Here is a 22674-nt window from a genome sequence, read left to right as displayed (position 1 = left end):
TTTTTCAGTTTTTCCAAAATATTTACACGCTAAATGTCAGATTATTATAGTGCATGAGTGTATTTCAATAGTGAAGAAGTGCAATGCATCATTCATGATAGTGACAGGCGTGTGCCTCCTGTGCTGCTTGTTGCCAATGGCAACAGTATTGGTTTACACTCCTGTAAATACAACCGCAAAAATAATCATTATTAGCATTATTTTTGTAAAAAAGCAGATTTGTTCATGCATATTTTGTGTTGGCTCTCATTGAGTGTACAGGTGTTGCTAATGTTGTGACCCAAAAAAATTATTAGAATAAAAAACTAATAATAGAATATTTATAAATCCTGGATAAATACAATACAAATTAATAATATTATTTATAATAATAATAACAAAATAATTTAACAAAAACTAAATATAGAATAGTAGAATTAATACATGAAAATGCATTATTAACATTTTAGAGCATCCTATTTCTATGCAAAACAAGCCAATATATGACTAAACAAACAAAGATGCATCTCCAAATCTTCATATATAACAAAAAAAAAAAAAAAAAATCCATAAAATTTTACATTATCTACATTTTCTTTTTAATCCGTAAAACGGCAAAAGAAAATTGAAACTTTAATTAGTAGATTGTACAGTACAGTACAAATTCCGTACAATTGACCACTAAATGGTAACACCCTAATACGTTTTTCAACTTGTTTAAGTCGGGGTGCACGTAAATCAATTCTTTTTTGTGTTGCGCATAAAAAGACTCAGAAATATTGGAGATGCATGCTTTTTGTTGGACAGCACATACAGCGCATCTTGTTTACCTGTGATAGTTTTGCTCTGTAGTACGGCTATCGACTATTTTAGTAATCCACATCCACAGAGTTACGTCATTACGGCCTAGAAGCCGGAAGAGGGTGGGATATAACGCTTAAAAAAAAATGTGAACGTTACCACTCTCTTGGCATCTGTGTATATGTTGCAAACTTTTAATCGAGTAATCAGATGTGTTTTATCTTTGTTTTAATTTCCTCAATGAATGTTTATTATAGTTATAATAAAGATAAAAAAAAAATGTTGATTGCCATAATCCTCATTCTTCTTTTCTAACAAATACACATCATCACCATTGAAATTTAACTTTTAAAATGTGTGCACAATTTTTTTTTTTTTTTTATTTAAACAAAAATTCAGACTATGGCATCACACCGCTTCATGTGCGCTCTGTTGCAGAAACTATGACCGTCTTTTTAAAGTTCCAATTTTGAAAATTTTTATTCGCTACACTCATAAAACAATACATGTAAGCAACATATCATAGATAAAACTTTCTTCTAATTTAATTATTCGATTAATTGTTCATTCTTATTTGTGTGATTTTATTCCAAACACAAAGGAAATTATCATTGCACATACAATTATTAGAAAATATTCACAAATATCATAAATACAAACTTTTTTATTGGACAGCAATTACATATTCGAGGTGCTTAAAAAATTGATTCAGATCCAACTCGTGATTATTTTTTTATTCAGATTATAAATCGATTCATAATTATCAAAAATGTATTTAAAAATACATACCTTATTTACTTTTCTTTTTTAAGAATCAATTTTTGATTCAAAACATTATTGATATTAACATTGTTAATATTGATACTATTGATTTTATTATTTTTGTTAAAAAATGTTTAACATTGTATTAAATAGTTTTTTTTAATGTATTTTCAACTACTTTGTACATTTTTAGTCTGAGTTTTTTAAAGCTGGAATTGGGTCGGAGTTGCTCTATTTTCTTTTATTAGCTTGATTAACATTCTGGGATTAACATTTTTGAAAAGACTATTTTTAGACCAGCAATGTGCGTAAAATTCGCACATCAGCAGCGAAAAGGAGCTTTTGTAAAGATTGTAGACCTGTTTTTAAAATGTTTATTATGATGAATTCACCAAATGATATATTATGAGAAATGTGTTCAATCCAGAATCGAATAGTCACCCCGTGAATCGGAATCAAATCGAATCGTGAGGCGCCCAAATAAAAACAGAAAGAAATCATCATGCTTTTAAAATGGACATTGACTCTGTGTGTGTGCGTGTGTGTGTGTGTGTGTGTGTGTGTGTGTATGTGTGTGTGTGTGTGTGTGTGTGTGTGTGTGTGTGTGTGTGTGTCTCCAGGTGGAAGCTTTGGTAGACGATGAAGTCGTGGAAGGGCCAGTTTACGTGACCATCAACGTGTTGGACGTCAACAACTACGCTCCCGTCTTCAACCAAAGTTACTACACTGCTGTGGTCCGAGAGAATGCTCCAGCAGGTGTGTGGGAGGTCTAAATACGAGAAACAGGAAACTCTATCCAACTGTAACGTGTCCCGCCAGGCGTCCCCTTCATTCGCGTGTTTGCGTCGGACCGTGACGACCCCTCCACTCCCAACGCCCAGCTGAGATACAGCCTGGTCAGTCAGATCCCCAGCAAGAACAACACTCTGCTCTTCCAGGTGGACGCCATCACCGGCGAGATCTCCACGTCCCAACAAGGTGCTCTTCTTCCTGTGGCTCACGTTCATAGAGCCAGATTGAGAATCTGTCTGGGCCTGTAATCTGGCGGAATAGTGCCACCGTAAAGGCGGATTACGCTGCTCATTTTGCAAGATTAACACGGATTAGAGGCAGAGCGCCTAAACGAGTCGCGTGAGGTTTGATGACACCACTTTGATTACTTTGAGTCAGGGAGCACGTGAGTGTTTAAAACCAAATGGCCCGCAACTAATTTTATAACGGCCCGCGGCACATTTTAATAACACTATTGCAAAAACAACATTAAAATTGGAATAAAAGCACAAACAGGTGTAATGTAATAAAATGTTGCAATATTGACACTAAGAACACAAAGCTGCCATACAGGCAGTTTTTTACTTTAAAACTGGCATTAGAAAATAATAAAACGTTTAATCGATTTAAGCGTTGAAAGTAAAAATAATATACATATATTCAATCCCGGGCTCGGGATCTTTCTGTGTGGAGTTTGCATGTCCTCCCCGTGACTGCGTGGGTTCCCTCCGGGTACTCCGGCTTCCTCCCACCTCCAAAGACATGCACCTGGGGATAAGTTGATTGGCAACACTAAATTGGCCCTAGTGTGTGAATGTGAGTGTGAATGTTGTCTGTCTATCTGTGTTGGCCCTGCGATGAGGTAGCGACTTGTCCAGGGTGTACCCCGCCTTCCGCTCGATTGTAGCTGAGATAGGCTCCAGCGCCCCCCGCGACCCCAAAGGAAATAAGCGGTAGAAAATGGATGGATGGATATTGATATATGATTTATTACTAACACTAGCCTTTAGTCAGATTTTTTTTTAAAGGGGAACTTCACTTTTTTGGGGAATTTTGCCTATTGTTCACAAGCGTTATGAAAGACATGACGATGGATCGATTTTTTAAATGCATTCTAAATATTAAATAAATGTTAATAAAAGTCTGCTTACAGCGGAGCCAATGGGAGCTGCTCTATTCCGCCCATAAAATCCAATAAATAACCATTCAAAAAGCATTAACAATAATCTATTTAAATTTTGTGAACTGAATATTAACCAAGTATTAGCGGTATTGTTATTATAAGCGCTAACGCAGACAAACTATTTATAGCGGCGACGTGATCACTCCCGTGTGTCCCTATGTTTACATCATCGAGTGGTCTGCTGCTTCTTGCTTCATTGGAAGTTTATTGTAGATCATAAATCATGCCTCTCGCCTGGAAATTTGATGGCTGAGAAGGTAATCCGACAATTTGGGACACTTTGACAGACATTTAAGACCCAAAACTGGCAAGAACAACACCCCGTTTCTTCGTGAGGATTATGAGTCATTCTTCATCTAAATGGGAATATATGAACATCCCAGCAGTCGGTATCCTAATCACAGCAGACCTGGTACAGTAAGTGATGTTTTATTATGTTTGTTGGCTCTCATAAAATCTGCAGTGAGTAATAATCAGGGATGACGAAAGAAGCAATGGTCGCACTGCAAAAAGTCAGTGTTCAAAAACAAGAAAAAAAAATACAAAAATGAGGGGTATTTTATTTGAACTAAGCAAATTTATCTGCCAATACAACAAGAAAATTTGGCTTGTCAAGACTTTCCAAAACAAGTAAAATTAGGTAACCTCAATGAAACCCAAAATAGCTTAAAATAAGTATATTCTCACTAATAACAAGTGCACTTTTCTTGGTAGAAATTTTTTTTTGACCTTTTTGCTCAATATGTTGAAAAATATTCTTAAATGAAGTAAATGCTAGTGCCATTATCTTGACATAATGATATGCGCTCGGCATCATGATTTGTTTTTGTTCATGCTTGAAGTAAGGATTGATTACTTTAAAAAAGTAGTTTTATACTTGTGAGTGTTGCAACACTTGATATTCTATTTTCAAGCATGTTTTACTCAATGTTTTGCTCCTCTCTGAGCTGCCACCTTAACGTGGTAGAGGAGTTTGCGTGTCCCAATGATCCTAGGAGCTATGTTGTCCGGGGACTTGATGCCCCCTGGTAGGGTCTCCCAAGACAAACTGGTCCTAGGTGAGGGATCAGACAAAGAGCAGCTCGAAGACCTCTATGATGAAAACGATTAAGGAACCCAGATTTCCCTTGCCTGGACGCGGGTCACCGGGGCCCCCCTATGGAGCCAGGCCCGGAGGTGGGGCACGATGGCGAGCGCCTGGTGGCCGGGCCTGTCCCCATGGGGCCCGGCCGGGCACAGCCCGAAGAGGCAACGTGGGTCCCCCCTCCAATGGGCTCACCACCCATAGCAGGGGCCATAGAGGTCGGGTGCGATGTGAGCTGGGCGGCAGCCGAGGGCAGGGCACTTGGCGGTCCGATCCTCGGCTACAGAAGCTAGCTCTTGGGACGTGGAACGTCACCTCGCTGGGGGGGAAGGAGCCTGAGCTAGTGCGCGAGGTGGAGAAGTTCCGACTAGATATAGTCGGACTCACTTCGACGCACAGCAAGGGCTCTGGAACCAGTTCTCTCGAGAGGGGCTGGACTCTCTTCCACTCTGGCGTTGCCGGCAGTGAGAGGCGACGGGCTGGGGTGGCAATTCTTGTTTCCCCCAGGCTCAGAGCCTGTACGTTGGAGTTCAACCCGGTGGACGAGAGGGTAGCTTCCGTCCGCCTTCGGGTTGGGGACGGGTCCTGACTGTGGTTTGCGCTTAGGCGCCAAACCGCAGCTCAGAGTACCCACCCTTTTTGGATTCACTCGAGGGAGTACTTGAGAGTGCTGCCCCGGGTGATTCCCTCGTTCTACTGGGGGACTTCAATGCTCATGTTGGCAGCGACAGTGAAACCTGGAGAGGCGTGATTGGGAATAATGGCTGCCCGGATCTGAACCCGAGCGGTGTTTTGTTATTGGACTTTTGTGCCCGTCACAGATTGTCCATAACGAACACCATGTTCAAACATAAGGGTGTCCATATGTGCACTTGGCACCAGGACACCCTAGGCCGCAGTTCCATGATCGACTTTGTAGTTGTGTCATCGGATTTGCGGCCTCATGTTTTGGACACTCGGGTGAAGAGAGGGGCGGAGCTTTCAACCGATCACCTGGTGGTGAGTTGGCTGTGATGGTGGGGGAGGATGCCGGACAGACCTGACAGGCCCAAACGCATTGTGAGGGTTTGCTGGGAACGTCTGGCAGAGTCTCCTGTCAGAGAGAGTTTCAATTCCCACCTCCGGAAGAACTTTGAACATGTCACGAGGGAGGTGCTGGACATTGAGTCCGAATGGACCATGTTCCGCGCCTCTATTGTCGAGGCGGCTGATTGGAGCTGTGGCCGCAAGGTAGTTGGTGCTTGTCGTGGCGGTAATCCTAGAACCCGTTGGTGGACACCGGCGGTGAGGGATGCCGTCAAGCTGAAGAAGGAGTCCTATCGGGTTCTTTTGGCTCATAGGACTCCTGAGGCAGCGGACAGGTACCGACAGGCCAAGCGGTGTGCGGCTTCAGCGGTCGCAGAGGCAAAAACTCGGACATGGGAGGAGTTCGGTGAGGCCATGGAAAACGACTTCCGGACGGCTTTGAAGCAATTCTGGACCACCATCCGCCGCCTCAGGAAGGGGAAGCAGTGCACTATCAACACCGTGTATGGCGAGGATGGTGTTCTGCTGACCTCGACTGCGGATGTTGTGGATTGGTGGAGGGAATACTTCGAAGACCTCCTCAATCCCACCAACACGTCTTCCTATGAGGAAGCAGTGCCTGGGGAGTCTGTGGTGGGCTCTCCTATTTCTGGGGCTGAGGTTGCTGAGGTAGTTAAAAAGCTCCTCGGTGGCAAGGCCCCGGGGGTAGACGAGATCCGCCCGGAGTTCCTTAAGGCTCTGGATGCTGTGGGGCAGTCTTGGTTGACAAGACTCTGCAGCATCGCGTGGACATCGGGGGCGGTACCACTGGATTGGCAGACCGGGGTGGTGGTTCCTCTCTTTAAGAAGGGGAACCGGAGGGTGTGTTCTAACTATCGTGGGATCACACTCCTCAGCCTTCCCGGTAAGGTCTATTCAGGTGTACTGGAGAGGAGGCTACGCCGGATAGTCGAACCTCGGATTCAGGAGGAACAGTGTGGTTTTCGTCCTGGTCGTGGAACTGTGGACCAGCTCTATACTCTCGGCAGGGTCCTTGAGGGTGCATGGGAGTTTGCCCAACCAGTCTACATGTGTTTTGTGGACTTGGAGAAAGCATTCGACCGTGTCCCTCGGGAAGTCCTGTGGGGAGTGCTCAGAGAGTATGGGGTATCGGACTGTCTGATTGTGGCAGTCCGCTCCCTGTATGATCAGTGCCAGAGCTTGGTCCGCATTGCCGGTAGTAAGTCGGACACGTTTCCAGTGAGGGTTGGACTCCGCCAAGGCTGCCCTTTGTCACCGATTCTGTTCATAACCTTTATGGACAGAATTTCTAGGCGCAGTCAAGGCGTTGAGGGGCTCTGGTTTGGTGGCTGCAGGATTAGGTCTCTGCTTTTTGCAGATGATGTGGTCCTGATGGCTTCATCTGGCCAGGATCTTCAGCTCTCACTGGATCGGTTCGCAGCTGAGTGTGAAGCGACTGGGATGAGAATCAGCACCTCCAAGTCCGAGTCCATGGTTCTCAACCGGAAAAGGGTGGAGTACCATCTCCGGGTTGGGGAGGAGATCTTGCCCCAAGTGGAGGAGTTCAAGTACCTCGGAGTCTTGTTCACGAGTGAGGGAAGAGTGAATCGTGAGATCGACAGGCGGATCGGTGCGGCGTCTTCAGTAATGCGGACGCTGTATCGGTCCGTTGTGGTGAAGAAGGAGCTGAGCCGGAAGGCAAATCTCTCAATTTACCGGTCGATCTACGTTCCCATCCTCACCTATGGTCATGAGCTTTGGGTTATGACCGAAAGGACAAGATCACGGGTACAAGCGGCCGAAATGAGTTTCCTCCGCCGGGTGGCGGGGCTCTCCCTTAGAGATAGGGTGAGAAGCTCTGCCATCCGGGAGGAGCTCAAAGTAAAGCCGCTGCTCCTCCACATCGAGAGGAGCCAGATGAGGTGGTTCGGGCATCTGGTCAGGATGCCACCCGAACGCCTCCCTAGGGAGGTGTTTAGGGCACGTCCGACCGGTAGGAGGCCGCGAGGAAGACCCAGGACACGTTGGGAAGACTATGTCTCCCGGCTGGCCTGGGAACGCCTCGAGGTCCCACAGGAAGAGCTGGACGAAGTGGCTGGGGAGAGGGAAGTCTGCTTTAAAAAACAAAACATCCGTCGTCATGTCTTTCATAATGATTGTGAATGATAGGCAAAATTCCCAAAAAAGTGCAGTTCCTCTTTAAACTGTCATTGATTAAAAATAATAATGAATCAAAAGCAATGTTGTTATGAATTATTTACATATTTAAAGCTCCAATTACTTCACATCAAATATTCATTTTGAAAAATGTTTTAGAGAGAATATAGCTCATTTTGTGTTTTTGCCATAAAAGAACAGGTGTTCTTTGGAAAAAAAGGGCATAAAACAGAAAAAAAATGTTGGCAACAAATAAATCTGAAGTTGATCTATCGGTATTTAAGTGAGAAAGTAAAATAATAACAAATATATAGGACTTATTTTTAACACTGGAATGACTGAGACCCTTTTGGGTCCCCGGGACTTTTATCATTCACTAAAATTAAGGGGGGAGCCTATGGGTTTCAATATATGTTGTATTAGTTTTTAAAATCAAACATATCAAAATTATTTCATTTTTCCCTCATTGGGAAAAAGTTTGGACATCCCTGGTTTACAGTACTGCAGTTACTGTTCATACACTACAACACAATCCCATTTACTGTACATTAGGAAACAATGGAACATGAAATCATCTGTTCCCGGGTCAAACTGGGACCACAATAAAGCTTTTTTTTTTACTGGACAGGCAATGTTTTAAGTATCATTTTCATCTCATGGTTAAGACCAAATTTCTATTTTCCGAACAATCCTGGAACTCGCACCAATTCTAGGACATGTAGGACAACAAGTATTTCATGTCAAAAACCTGCAAACACTCCGAGATCAGCATATGTCATTAAAAAGTCCCAAAAATTAATTAAGCAAACATTCCACTCCATGGAAAAAAGGGGGGGTTGGTGGGGGGCACCTGAGAAACATGGTGTAGGGTTGAAAAAAGAAAATAAGTTAACAATTCAGAAAAAATGAAGAGTGTAATTAACATTAACTTTAACGAGGAATGAATGTGCAAGTGATGTGAGTCTCTGAGTCTCGCCATGTTGTATTGAGGCACATGTACCTCCTTTTCCTACGCCACAATCAGCTCCACGTTCTGTTCTATGATTATCGTCACATTTTTGCTGTTTGTGAGTGACATCTCACCAAGCGCTGCTGATTGTTTGTGTGACAGGACAGCAGAGCCTGAAGGCCAGTGAGACCATTCAGTACGCCAGAGGAGAAGACCACGGCGTTGATGCTCTCAAGGCAAAGTTTGACGGCTACTGCCCGGCGCCCACCGTCCCACATGACCAGAACCCCTTCTTCACCTGCGTGGAGAGAGCAGGTGTGTCTCCCACATCTTTTATTTTATTTGGCTGATGATGCAACACTTGTGGATGAGTTTCATTTCAAATGTTCTCGTATTTTATTCCCTTTAAATGGAGCTGCAACAATGACTTGTTGACTTGTGTGACAAAAATGGTTTTATTTTTACTGAAGGGGCTAACATCTGCTATTTGTTGCTTGATAATAGGTTACTTAGATGACCAGTTGCTGGTTGATAATAGGTTATTAGTTAGATGGCCAGTTGCTGCTTGACAATAGGTTAGTTAGATGACCAGTTGCTGGTCGGTAATAGGTTAGTTAGATGACCAGTTGCTGGTTGATAATAGGTTAGTTAGATGACCAGTTACTGGTTGAAAATAGGTTAGTTAGATGGCCAGTTGCTGGTTGATAATAGTTTAGTTAAATGACCAGTTGCTGGTTGATAATAGGTTAGTTAAATGACCAGTTGCTGGTTGATAATAGGTTAATTAGATGACCAGTTGCTGGTCGATAATAGGTTAGTTAGATGACCAGTTGTTGCTTTATAATAGGTTAGATAGATGACCAGTTGCTGGTTGATAATAGGTTAGTTAAATGACCAGTTGCTGGTTGATAATACGTTTGTTAGATGACCAGTTGCTGGTTGATAATAGGTTAGTTAGATGACCAGTTGCTGGTCGATAATAGGTTAGTTAGATGACCAGTTGTTGCTTTATAATAGGTTAGTTAGATGACCAGTTGCTGGTTGATAATAGGTTATTTAAATGACCAGTTGCTTGTTGATAAAAGGTTAGTTAGATGACCAGTTGCTGGTTGATAATAGGTTGGTTAGATGACCAGTTGCTGGTTGATAATAGTTTAGTTAAATGACCAGTTGCTGGTTGATAATAGGTTATTAGTTAGATGGCCAGTTGCTGGTTGATGATAGGTTAGTTAGATGACCAGTTGATGGTTGATAATAGGTCAGTTAAATGACCAGTTGCTGCTTTATAATAGGTTAGTTAGATGACCAGTTGCTGGTCGGTAATAGGTTAGTTAAATGACCAGTTGCTGGTTGATAATAGGTTAGTTAGATGACCAGTTACTGGTTGATAATAGGTTAGTTAGATGACCAGTTGCTGGTTGATAATAGGTTAGTTAGATGACCAGTTGTTGCTTTATAATAGGTTAGTTAGATGACCAGTTGCTGGTCGATAATAGGTTAGTTAGATGACCAGTTGTTGCTTTATAATAGGTTAGTTAGATGACCAGTTGCTGGTTGATAATAGGTTAGTTAAATGACCAGTTGCTGGTTGATAATACGTTTGTTAGATGACCAGTTGCTGGTTGATAATAGGTTAGTTAGATGACCAGTTGCTGGTCGATAATAGGTTAGTTAGATGACCAGTTGTTGCTTTATAATAGGTTAGTTAGATGACCAGTTGCTGGTTGATAATAGGTTAGTTAAATGACCAGTTGCTTGTTGATAAAAGGTTAGTTAGATGACCAGTTGCTGGTTGATAATAGGTTGGTTAGATGACCAGTTGCTGGTTGATAATAGTTTAGTTAAATGACCAGTTGCTGGTTGATAATAGGTTATTAGTTAGATGGCCAGTTGCTGGTTGATGATAGGTTAGTTAGATGGCCAGTTGATGGTTGATAATAGGTCAGTTAGATGACCAGTTGCTGCTTTATAATAGGTTAGTTAGATGACCAGTTGCTGGTCGGTAATAGGTTAGTTAAATGACCAGTTGCTGGTTGATAATAGGTTAGTTAGATGACCAGTTACTGGTTGATAATAGGTTAGTTAGATGACCAGTTGCTGGTTGATAATAGTTTAGTTAAATGTCCAGTTGCTGGTTGATAATAGGTTAGTTAAATGACCAGTTGCTGGTTGATAATACGTTTTTTAGATGACCAGTTGCTGGTTGATAATAGGTTAGTTAGATGACCAGTTGCTGGTTGATAATAGGCTAGTTAGATGACCAGTTGTTGCTTTATAATAGGTTAGTTAGATGACCAGTTGCTGGTTGATAATAGGTTAGTTAAATGACCAGTTGCTTGTTGATAATAGGTTAGTTAGATGACCAGTTGCTGGTTGATAATAGGTTAGTTAGATGACCAGTTGCTGGTTGATAATAGTTTAGTTAAATGACCAGTTGCTGGTTGATAATAGTTTGGTTAAATTACCAGTTGCTGGTTGATAATAAGTTAGTTAGATGACCAGTTGCTGGTTGATAATAGGTTAGTTAGATGACCAGTTGCTGGTTGATAATAGGTTAGTTAGATGACCAGTTGCTGGTTGATAATAAGTTAGTTAGATGACTAGTTGCTGGTTGATAATAGGTTAGTTAGTTAAAGTTAAAGTATCAATGATTGTCACACACACACTAGGTGTGGTGAAATTTGTCCTCTGCATTTGACCCATCCCCTTGTTCACCCCCTGGGAGGTGAGGGGAGCAGTGGGCAGCCGCGGTGCCACGCCCGGGAATCATTTTTGGTGATTTAACCCCCAATTCCAACCCTTGATGCTGAGTGCCAAGCAGGGAGGTAATGGTCCCATTTTTATTAGATGAGCAGTTGCTGGTTGATAATAGGTTAGTTAGATGACCAGTTGCTGGTTGATAATAGGTTAGTTGGATGACCAGTTGCTGGTTGATAATAGGTTAGTTAGATGACCAGTTGCTGGTTGATAATAGGTTAGTTAGATGACCAGTTGCTGGTTTATAATAGGTTAGTTAGATGACCAGTTGCTGGTTGACTTTGCTCATATAATTTGATTTGATTTAGATTCGATTGCAATTACTTTGATCCGATTTAGTTCACTTTGGTTTGATTTAATTTGCTTTCATTTAAATTAATTCAATTCGATGTTGAATGGATTTACTTTGATTTAATTGTATTTGCTTTAATTTATCTCAGTTTCATTTGATAAGATTTGATTTTGTTTTTCTTTTTGATTGGATTTTATATTGATTTGATTGGGTTTACTGTACTGTTCTTTATTGAATTTTTTTTTTTGCAATCAACTGCTTAATCAGCTAACAGTCCATTGAATATCACCTTCTCTGAGTAAGCCAATAAATATATATATATTTCAAATTTAAGAGTAAATTTCAGTAAATTTTCAAAGGAGTTGGGAATTATTTCCCTGATATTCAAAATTGGTCAACATTTGGAATTGATATCAATTAGTGTGAATGAACTGAGAAATGTATGGACGTGTTCCATGTAGCGAAGTGTCAAAGTGGGTTGTGTGTCGAGAATAACAAGGTCATTCATGTGGTTAATTACAACACATTATCGCATTAATGATGTTTATATGCAGATTAATCATGCAATTCGTTTTTTACCTTAACCGCAGATGGTTAGCTGAAAGGTTGTTTTACGATCAGTGATCAGATCAATGCTTTGTCGGTGCAAAGATGAGCGAGGAGACTGGTGTGCTCGCTGGCAACTTTCACTTCAAAATGAACTCAGATGGAATTTTAGATAAAATGTTTTTGAGCAAATAAATGAAATACATACAAGTTAAACATTGTTTAAATGTTCCTTGATGACATTTTAACAGTAAAATTGCATTTTTATTCAAATATTGGGGTATTTTTTTTAGAAAACCCAAAACCAGTGAAGTTGGCACGTTGTGTAATTCGTAAATAAAAACAAAATACAATGATTTGCAAATCCTTTTCAACTTATATTCAATTGAATAGACTGCAAAGACAACTTTTTTTTTTTTTTTGCAAATAATCATTAACTTAGAATTTAATGGCAGCAACACATTGCAAAAAAGTTGGCACAGGGACATTTTTACCACTGTGTTACATGGCCTTTCCTTTTAACAACACTCAGTAAACGTTTGGGAACTGAGGAGACCAATTTTTGAAGCTTTCAGGTGGAATTACTTCCCATTCTTGCTTGATGTACAGCTTGAGTTGTTCAACAGTTGTGGTATTTGACGCTGAATGATGCGCCACACATTTTCAATGGGAGACAGGTCTGGACTACAGGCAGGCTAGTCTTGTACCCGCACTCTTTTTTTTTTTTTTTTTTTTTTTTTTTTTTTTTTTTTTTGTGTCCTGTCCAGCTTCTCAGGCAAATCATATAGTTGATGTAGATGCCCATGTCGGCTGTTCAGATTTACTTTACAAAAGAGAAGTGTAGAATACTTCTCTTGTTGCCTTATTTGTATTTGACTTTATTAAATGTATTTATATTATAATTTAGTGCAGCCGGGCCGGAGCAGGAGGGGATAGAAAGAGAAAAAAAAAGAAGACAGAGGGGGAAATTGTGGGGACAAGAGGGGGATTAGACAGAGAGACAAAAACAACAACAGCAAACAACAACAACAACAACAATAGAGCAACATCAGCAAATATGACATGTACAAATATGATGGTAAAAGTAATAGCAAATAAGCAGTTAGCGAAAAATAAAAAATAATACCCGCACTCTTTTACTACAAAGCCACGCTGTTGTAACACGTGCAGAATGTGGCTTGGCATTGACTTGCTGAAATAAGCAGGGCTTATGTTACTTATGTACATTTCAGCATGAATGGTGCCTTCACAGATGTGTAAGTTACCCATACATTGGGCACTAATACACCCCCATACCATCACAGATGCTGGCTTTTGAACTTTGCGCCTCAAACAATCCGGATGGTTGTTTTCCTCTTTGTTCCGGAAGATTTGCCCAACCAGTCTACATGTGCTTTGTGGACTTGGAAAAGGCATTCTACCGTGTCCCTCGGGAAGTCCTGTGGAGAGTGCTCAGAGAGTATGGGGTATCGGACTGTCTGATTGTGGCGGTCCGCTCCCTGTATGATCAGTGTCAGAACTTGGTCCGCATTGCCGGCGGTAAATCATACTTGTTTCCAGTGAGGGTTGGACTCCGTCAAGGCTGCCCTTTGTCACCGATTCTGTTCATAACTTTTATGGACAGAATTTCTAGGCGCAGTCAAGGCGTTGAGGGGATCCGGTTTGGTGGCTGCAGGATTAGGTCTCTGCTTTTTGCAGATGATGTGGTCCTGATGGCTTCATCTGGCCAGGATCTTCAGCTCTCACTGGATCGGTTCGCAGCTGAGTGTGAAGCGACTGGGATGAGAATCAGCACCTCCAAGTCCGAGTCCATGGTTCTCGCCCGGAAAAGGGTGGAGTGCCATCTCCGGGTTAGGGAGGAGACCCTGCCCCAAGTGGAGGAGTTCAAGTACCTTGGGGTCTTGTTCACAAATGAGGGAAGAGTGGATCGTGAGATTGACAGGCGGATCGGTGCGGCGTCTTCAGTAATGCGGACACTGTATCGATCTGTTGTGGTGAAGAAGGAGCTGAGCCGGAAGGCAAAACTCTCAATTTACAGGTCGATCTACGTTCCCATCCTCACCTATGGTCATGAGCTTTGGGTTATGACCGAAAGGACAAGATCACGGGTACAAGCGGCCGAAATGAGTTTCCTCCGCCGGGTGGCGGGGCTCTCCCTTAGAGATAGGGTGAGAAGCTCTGTCATCCGGGGGAACTCAAAGTGAAGCCGCTGCTCCTCCACATCGAGAGGAGCCAGATGCGTTGGTTCGGGCATCTGGTCAGGATGCCACCCGAACGCCTCCCTAGGGAGGTGTTTTGGGCACGTCCAAACGGTAGGAGGCCACGGGGAAGACCTAGGACACGTTGGGAAGACTATGTCTCCCGGCTGGCCTGGGAACGCCTCAGGATCCCCCGGGAGGAGCTGGAAGAAGTGGCTAGGGAAAGGGAAGTCTGGGCTTCCCTGCTTAGGCTGCTGCCCCCGCGACCCGACCTCGGATAAGAAGAAGAAGATGGATGGATGGTTGATTGGCAACACTAAATTGGCCCTAGAGTGTGAAAGTGAGTGTGAATGTTGTCTGTCTATCCGTGTTGGCCCTGCGTTGAGGTGGCGACTTGTCCAGGGTGTACCCCGCCTTCCGCCCGAATGCAGCTGAGATAGACTCAGACCCCCCGCGACCCCAAAAAAGGGACAAGCGGTAGAAAATGGATGGATAGATGCATTCTGTTTTTATTTACGATTTACACAACGTGCCAACTTCACTGGTTTTGGGTTTTGTAAATTAATTTAGATTATACAAGCGATAACATCCTGTGATTGGTCATGATTAATCCAAATTCAAAAGTGTGATTAATTAGTGTAATTAATTAGCATTTAGCAATCTTAACATTTTTGCTATTTCAAACTGGTGTCAGAGACAAGAAGGAGGAACATAAACCCCCTGGAGGACCCCGACTACACCTTGTTTGTGCGCGTCCAGGACATGGCGGGCGCGTCTGAGATGGCGTTGAGCGGTAACACCAGAGTGCACATCGTGGTGCAGCCCAACCTGTGGGTGAACCCTGGCAGGCTCAGCGTTACAGAACACGCGGAAGGATCTTATCCACGCGTCCTTACAAAGGTGAGGACAAGTCTGTGAGGAAGACACTTGACAACACTCAAGTACGCATCGTGTTGTCCGCTTTCAGGTCCAATCCAATGAGCCCGACGCCGTCTACAGACTTGTGCAGAAAGAGAGAGAGCTGACCTTCCCCTTCCAGATCAATGAAGATGGAGAAATCCTTCTCACGGAGGAGCTGGACAGAGAGGAGAAGGACATGGTGATAAAGACCTTCATCTTTCTTCTATGGGAGGCTGATGCTGAGCTGGGCTTTGCGTGTCTTCCAGTACATCCTGGTAGTGATGGCCGAGGACCAATTCAACAATGAGGTGGACCCGCCCATGGAGATCCAGGTTGTGGTGGAGGACGTGAACGACAACGCACCTGTGTGTGTGACGGAGGAGAGTGTGTTTGAGGTGCAGGAGGACGAGCCCGTAGGTGAGACCGCGTCGGAAAAGTATGGTTTTAAGCGGGGAGGACCCCCTTTCCAATACGTGGATGTAAAATGTCCATGTTTCATATCAAACGTATTTCTAGCCAATTCCTACTTGGTCAATGATAAAGAATACAATGGAAAATGACTTATTGTCTCCCATGGTGCTCGGCTGCTACACAGTTGTCCTTGATGATATTTAAAAGTTAAAGTTATAGTACCACTGATTGTCACACACACACTAGGTGTGGTGAAATGACCCTCTGCATTTCACCCATCCCCTTGTTCCACCTCCTGGGAGGTGAGGAGAGCAGTGAGCAGCAGCGGTGGTCGCGCTCGGGAATCCTTTTGGTGATTTAACCCCCAATTCCAACCCTTGATGCTGAGTGCCTAGCAGGGAGGTAATGGGTCCCATTTTTCTAGTCTTTGGTATGACTCGGCCGGGGTTTGAACTCACAACCTTCCAATCTACTTAGGCTTATTAAAATGATGTTCAATTTCTTATTTTGTCCTAAAAAAGATTAATTATTGAACAACTTATTTCCCATGAATACATTTTACTACAAAACAAGCATCAAATTAAATTTAAGTTTGATCAAAAAAGTATTACATATTTTCACATACATAAAGTGTAAAGAAATATGTAATAGTGGGGTGGATTAAAAATACAATTCCACTTCCAGCCCCAATTTAGACGCAATAACACTCTCTTTATTGTAGAATGGGCAGCATCATAATGAGAGATGTTTTACTTTAATGCATATTTATATTATCAGCTAAAGAAGCTTACCAAAATATGCAAAGTAAACATAACTTTATTGTAGGACTGAAATGAAGGCACATTATCTTTACTCATTATTTTCTCTACTTTACAACTGTGGCAGCAAAATGTGAAATAATATTTGCAATAATTCACAGTCAAATGTGTTTACTTGGTCAAATACATCTGATTAAAATAAAAATATATATAACAATTGAAATAAAACATAAACTACTCAAGTATGGTAATGGTTACAAAGTTACACAGAAGTGCATCAGTTAGACAATTCAACCCGTCCGAAAAGTAGTAGGAAGAAACAGAGCTTTTTAAAATATTTATTATTCTCAAGAATTACTGATAGTTTGATCAGTTCCTGTGTTTAACTTTTACAATTTGTAACAGGGAAACAAGAGTTTAATAGAGTTTGTAGATAGCATCCACAGTTATATAAATAATAGCAAAAATAAACGCTGGGATGTTGTTAAATAAGTAAAATTAATAAGTTCCAAATTTTTATAAGAAAAGAAAAGAGGATAATGGGTTGCATTATAAAGTTATTAATTCGTAGGTATGATTCACAGTAATTTAAATAGAATAATAAATAAACATAGGCATACAATTTGACAGAAAGATAGTAAATAAGTAAAATAAACAAGTTAATTTCAAAATATTTGAATTGAAGATAACACATTCTAAAATATTATAATGCCAACTTACAGTTTCAACTCCAGAAATTGCATACAGTACATTGTAGTAAAACTTATGTATTATTTCATTGTGTGTATATATATTTCATATCTTTATTGTGTTCCCTCCGGGTACTTCGGCTTCCTCCCACCTCCAAAGACTTGCACCTGGGGATAGGTTGATTGGCAACACTAAATTGGCCCTAGTGTGTGAATGTGAGTGTGAATGTTGTCTGTCTATCTGTGTTGGCCCTGTGATGAGGTGGCGACTTGTCCAGGGTGTACCCCGCCTTCCGCCCGATTGTAGCTGAGATAGGCTCCAGCGCCCCCCGCGACCCCAAAAGGGAATAAGCGGTAGAAAATGGATGGATGGATATCTTTATTGTGATATTTATTCTACTTCAATGTCACTATAATACTCTTTACTTTCGTCATTGATTTTTGTGATATTTATTCTACTACAATGTCACTATAATACTCTTTACTTTCGTCATTGCTTTTATTATTGTTACCTCTCTTCCCTGGGAGCAGTCACATGGTTCCACTGCCTTGTGGTGAAGCGTGTGGCATCCATTTTGGCTCAAGTTTACAGTTTAAGATGTAAGGCCAATTGAGCCACTTAGAGAAAATGCCATCAGTCTTTTAATTTGACTATATACTGTAGCATATGCATACCAGAATAGTGATATAATAATACATACAAAATATTCCATATTGGAAAGTATGATTTGTACATATATTTCTGGCCTCCTACTGTCTCTTGTGGTTTTAGGCAGCCTGGTTGGACAACTACTGGCCCGCGATGACGACGAAGAGGGGACGCTCAACGCTCTGCTGTCCTACACCATCTTGTCCCAGGACCCGCCCACTTCGTCCGACGCTTTCACCATTGACGCCGCCTCTGGTCGAATTCAAGCGTTGCGCTCGTTGCAGCGTCGAGAGCATCAGGTGTACAGACTCAGTGTCAGAGTCAGTGATGCAGGTAAAATTCACACACACACACACACACACACACACACACACACACACACACACACACACACACACACACACACACACACACACACACACAAAGGTGTGTTTATTCATCCTGTGTCCCTTAGTTTACAGTGCAGAATGCAAGGTGGTCGTCAAAGTCATCGATGTCAACAACGAGCTACCTCTCTTTGAGAAGAACGACGTAAGAACACACATTGCAGTGTGTGTGTGTGTGTGTGTGTGTGTGTGTGTGTTTTAATGTGTGAGTTGTGCAGTATGGCAGCCACACGTTGGCGGAGGACGCAGACGTAGGACACACAGTGCTCAGCATCACGGCATCAGACGCAGACGACCCGGAAAGCGGCAGCTCCTTCATCGAGTTCCACATCTCAGCAGGCGATGATGACAGAGTGTTTGCCGTGGAAACGGACGGCCGAGGTGTCGGCCACCTGGTCATCGCCAAGGTACGCACGACCTTTAACCTTTCATTTCCACCTGTGAATCGTACAAAGTAATAATTCTGTTAGCTTAGCTTGTTTGAAAATGTTTTATTTTTTTGTTTTTCTCAAGTTGTTGCCATTATCCTGGCGCCTCTTATCATATACAGTATATTGACAGTATATGTATGTTGTCCACATTGGGTAATAATCATAATAATAATGATTACAATTGCAATAATGATATTTTTTGTACTAAACTCATTGTTAGAGGATACATACATTGTTGTTATGATAGCAGATACATTATTTTGTCTGAAGAACTGAACTTGAACATCATTTTTTACTATTATATATATGTAATAATAATAATAATGGATTATGTTATATATATGTATGTACAGGTATTATGGTCAGAAATAAAATACTTATTATATTTGAAAAGAATAAATGTTGATTAAAATAACACTATCATTTTATAAATGGTTTTAAAATTAGGATGATTATTGTTTGTTATACATTGTGTTATTGTATTATCATTATATATAGCCTCTCTATTATGGTCAGAAATAAAATAAACATTATATGAAATAGAATACATGTCCACTAAATGAACACATAATTGTATTTTTAGTAATATTATATATTTTGTTGTTATTATTATCCAAACATATGTGTACTATAGGTGATAAGAACAACTATTTTATTATTAAAATAAAATAAATGTTGATAAGATAAACATATTAATTCATGGTTACAAAATATTTTCTCTTAAAAATATTATTATTTTATGCATACACAATACATACATACATTTTATTTATAGTTTCAAAATAAAGGATTTAACATTATCATTAATATACTGTATACATACATATTTATGTAAAATTATACATTTTATTCATATATTAAAATATATGTGTATTACAGATCACAATGAAAACAATTATCATTATGTTTTTAAATAGAATAAATGTTGATGAAATAAACACATTATTGTATTTGTGGTTAAAAAAACATTTCTATTAAATATGATTATTAAATACATAAAACCTAAACGTATACATACATAAATGTTACTCATGGTTTTAAAAGAAAAATTGACTATTGTTGTCATATATACCTTTGACTAGTATAATATAAGACCTTTGACTAGTGTTTTTGTAGCAGATTCCCAAAAGCGCTGAGCACACTGACCATATAGAATTCATTTGATTAGTGTTTTTGCAGCAGAGTCCTAAAAACAGCAGAAGTATCCTGTCATATAGAGGATCTTTGACTAGTGTTTGTGCAGCACATTCCTAAAAACAGCAGAAGTCTCCTGTTATATAGAGAATCTTTGACTTGTGTTTGCAGCAGATACATATATACATATTATATATATATATATATATATATATATATATATATATATATATATATATATATATATATATATATTATATAAATATAAAATATATATATATATATACAATATATATTTTTACATTTTATTATATATATAATATATAAAAACATATATATATTATATATAATATATATTATATATATGATATACATATTTATAATATATCTATAATATATATATACATAATATTTATATGTATTATGCAAATATATATGCTATATATATATATATGTATGTATTATATATAAATATAATATATATATATATATATATATATATATATATATATATATATATATATATATATATATATATATATATATATATATACACACATACATAGGATTTCAGCAGGATCTACCCCAGTCTGCTGACAAGGGATAGGTTGATTGGCAACACTAAATTGGCCCTAGTGTGGGAATGTGAGTGGGAATGTTGTCTGTCTATCTGTGTTGGCCCTGCGATGAGGGGGCGACTTGTCCAGGGTGTACACTGCCTTCCGCCCGATTGTAGCTGAGATAGGCTCCAGCGCCCCCCGTGACCCCAAAGGGAATAAGCGGTAGAAAATGGATAGATGGACTATTAAAAGAAACCAAAAATATGACTTTGTGAAAATATTGGACACAGTGTGTTGTCAAGCTTATGAGATGCGATGCAAGTGTAAGCCACTGTGACACTATTGTTCTTTTTTTTTATTTTTTATAAATGTCTAATGATAGTGTCAATGAGGGATTTTTAATCACTGCTATGTTGAAATTGTAACTAATATTGATACTGTTGTTGATAATATCCATTTTTGTTTCACTACTTTTGGTTTGTTCTGTGTCGTGTTTGTGTCTCCTCTCAATTGCTCTGTTTATTGCTGTTCTGAGTGTTGCTGGGTCGGGTTTGGTTTTGGAATTGGATTGCATTGTTATGGTATTGCTGTGTATTGTTTTGTTGGATTGATTAATAAAAATAAAAAAAATAAATAAATAAATAAATAAATCGATTTAAAAAAAAATTAGAATCGATTCTGAATCGCACAACGTGAGAATCGCGATTCGAATTCAAATCGATTTTTTCCCACACCCCTAATATATATATATGATATACATGTTTATATATTTTATACAAATATGTATATATATATATATATATATATGTATGTGTGGGAGAAAAAATCACAAGACTACCTTATCGCTACAGGCCTGTTTCATGAGGGGTTCCCTCAATCATCAGGAGATCTCCTGATGATTGAGGGAACCCCTCATGAAACAGGCCTGTAGAGATGAAGTAGTCTTGTGATTTTTTCTCCCACACATAATACATATATTGCGCTCTGCCACGGTATCGAGCACTATTTTTTTGGATAATCTAATTAAGACATACATATACATATACATATACCAGACATCTTCTCAACATGTGTGTTTGTCAACAGCCTCTGGACTTTGAGACATCCACCTCCTACAAGCTGAAGATCGACGCTCGTAACCCGGAGCCTCTGATGAGCGGCCTGCAGTACGGCAGCGACTCCAGCACCTTTGTGTCCTTGTCTGTCACCGACGTGGACGAAGTTCCGGAATTCACTTTGGACATGCTGGACGTGGCCGTGGCAGAAAACACCACCAAGGGCACCGTGCTGCTCACTGTGGAGGCCAGAGACCCCGAGGGCAAGGAGATACGGTAAAGGGCCACCAGGGGGTGCACTGCATTTTCAACATAATTGGTGCACTTCTGTTTAGGATTGCACTCCTGTTACAGTCTGCTTGCATTGGGTTCACTGAGCACTCCTGTCATATAGAGCAGTGGTCCCCAACCACCGGTCCAGGGACCGGTACTGGTCCGTGAAGCATTTGCCGCACAGAAACTTGAATCAATTTATAAACTACCACATTTTCTCGGGCTTAACTTTCGCCTGTCCCACTAAACACACCAATGAGCCTGTTAATAGATGTATATTACAACTCCATTGTAGTTGTATTGGGACAATGCACATCAATGGATATATAACTTTTTAATGTGCCAGATTGTTGGCAAAGGCTAATTTACACGTAGAAAGCCGGTCCGTAAAAATAATGCATACATTAAACCGGTCCCTGGTGGAAAAAAGGTTGGGGAACACTGATATAGAGGACCTTTGACTAGTGTTTTTGTAGCAGATTCCCAAAGCGCTGAGCACACTGACCATATAGAATTCATTTGATTAGTGTTTTTGCAGCAGAGTCCTAAAAACAGCAGAAGTATCCTGTCATATAGAGGATCTTTGACTAGTGTTTGTGCAGCACATTCCTAAAAACAGCAGAAGTCTCCTGTCATATAGAGGATCTTTGACTAGTGTTTGTGCAGCAGATTCTTAAAAACAGCAGAAGTCTCCTGTTATTTAGAGGATCTTTGACTAGTGTTTGTGCAGCAGATTCTTAAAAACAGCTGAACACTCCGTTAAAAAATATATACATATTTTTTGGAAAATCATAACAACAGCGTGGCACTCTTATTATATAGAGGAGCTTTGACTAGCGTTTTTAATGTAGATTCCTGGGAAAAAACAGCAGAGCACTTTTTTAATTTGGAGGATCTTTAATAACTGTTTAGTCGGAAAATCC

General features: G+C 40.4%; 1 protein-coding gene across 1 annotated transcript in view; it reads left to right on the top strand.

Annotated features, from left to right (window-relative positions):
* Positions 1-22674, top strand: part of cdh17 (cadherin 17, LI cadherin (liver-intestine)) — a 42507-nt gene that overhangs the window by 6736 nt on the left and 13097 nt on the right. The window contains exons 5-14 of the mRNA XM_061955060.1: positions 2163-2298; positions 2362-2520; positions 8875-9027; positions 15200-15405; positions 15473-15604; positions 15672-15822; positions 18036-18245; positions 18367-18443; positions 18517-18705; positions 21510-21754. Coding sequence (XP_061811044.1) covers positions 2163-2298; positions 2362-2520; positions 8875-9027; positions 15200-15405; positions 15473-15604; positions 15672-15822; positions 18036-18245; positions 18367-18443; positions 18517-18705; positions 21510-21754 — 1658 coding nt within the window. The remainder of the gene's footprint in view (positions 1-2162; positions 2299-2361; positions 2521-8874; positions 9028-15199; positions 15406-15472; positions 15605-15671; positions 15823-18035; positions 18246-18366; positions 18444-18516; positions 18706-21509; positions 21755-22674) is intronic.

Source organism: Nerophis lumbriciformis, linkage group LG04 (assembly GCF_033978685.3).
Source record: "Nerophis lumbriciformis linkage group LG04, RoL_Nlum_v2.1, whole genome shotgun sequence".
NCBI classification, from domain to species: Eukaryota; Metazoa; Chordata; class Actinopteri; order Syngnathiformes; family Syngnathidae; genus Nerophis; species Nerophis lumbriciformis.
This window is presented reverse-complemented; position numbering and strand designations above follow the sequence as displayed.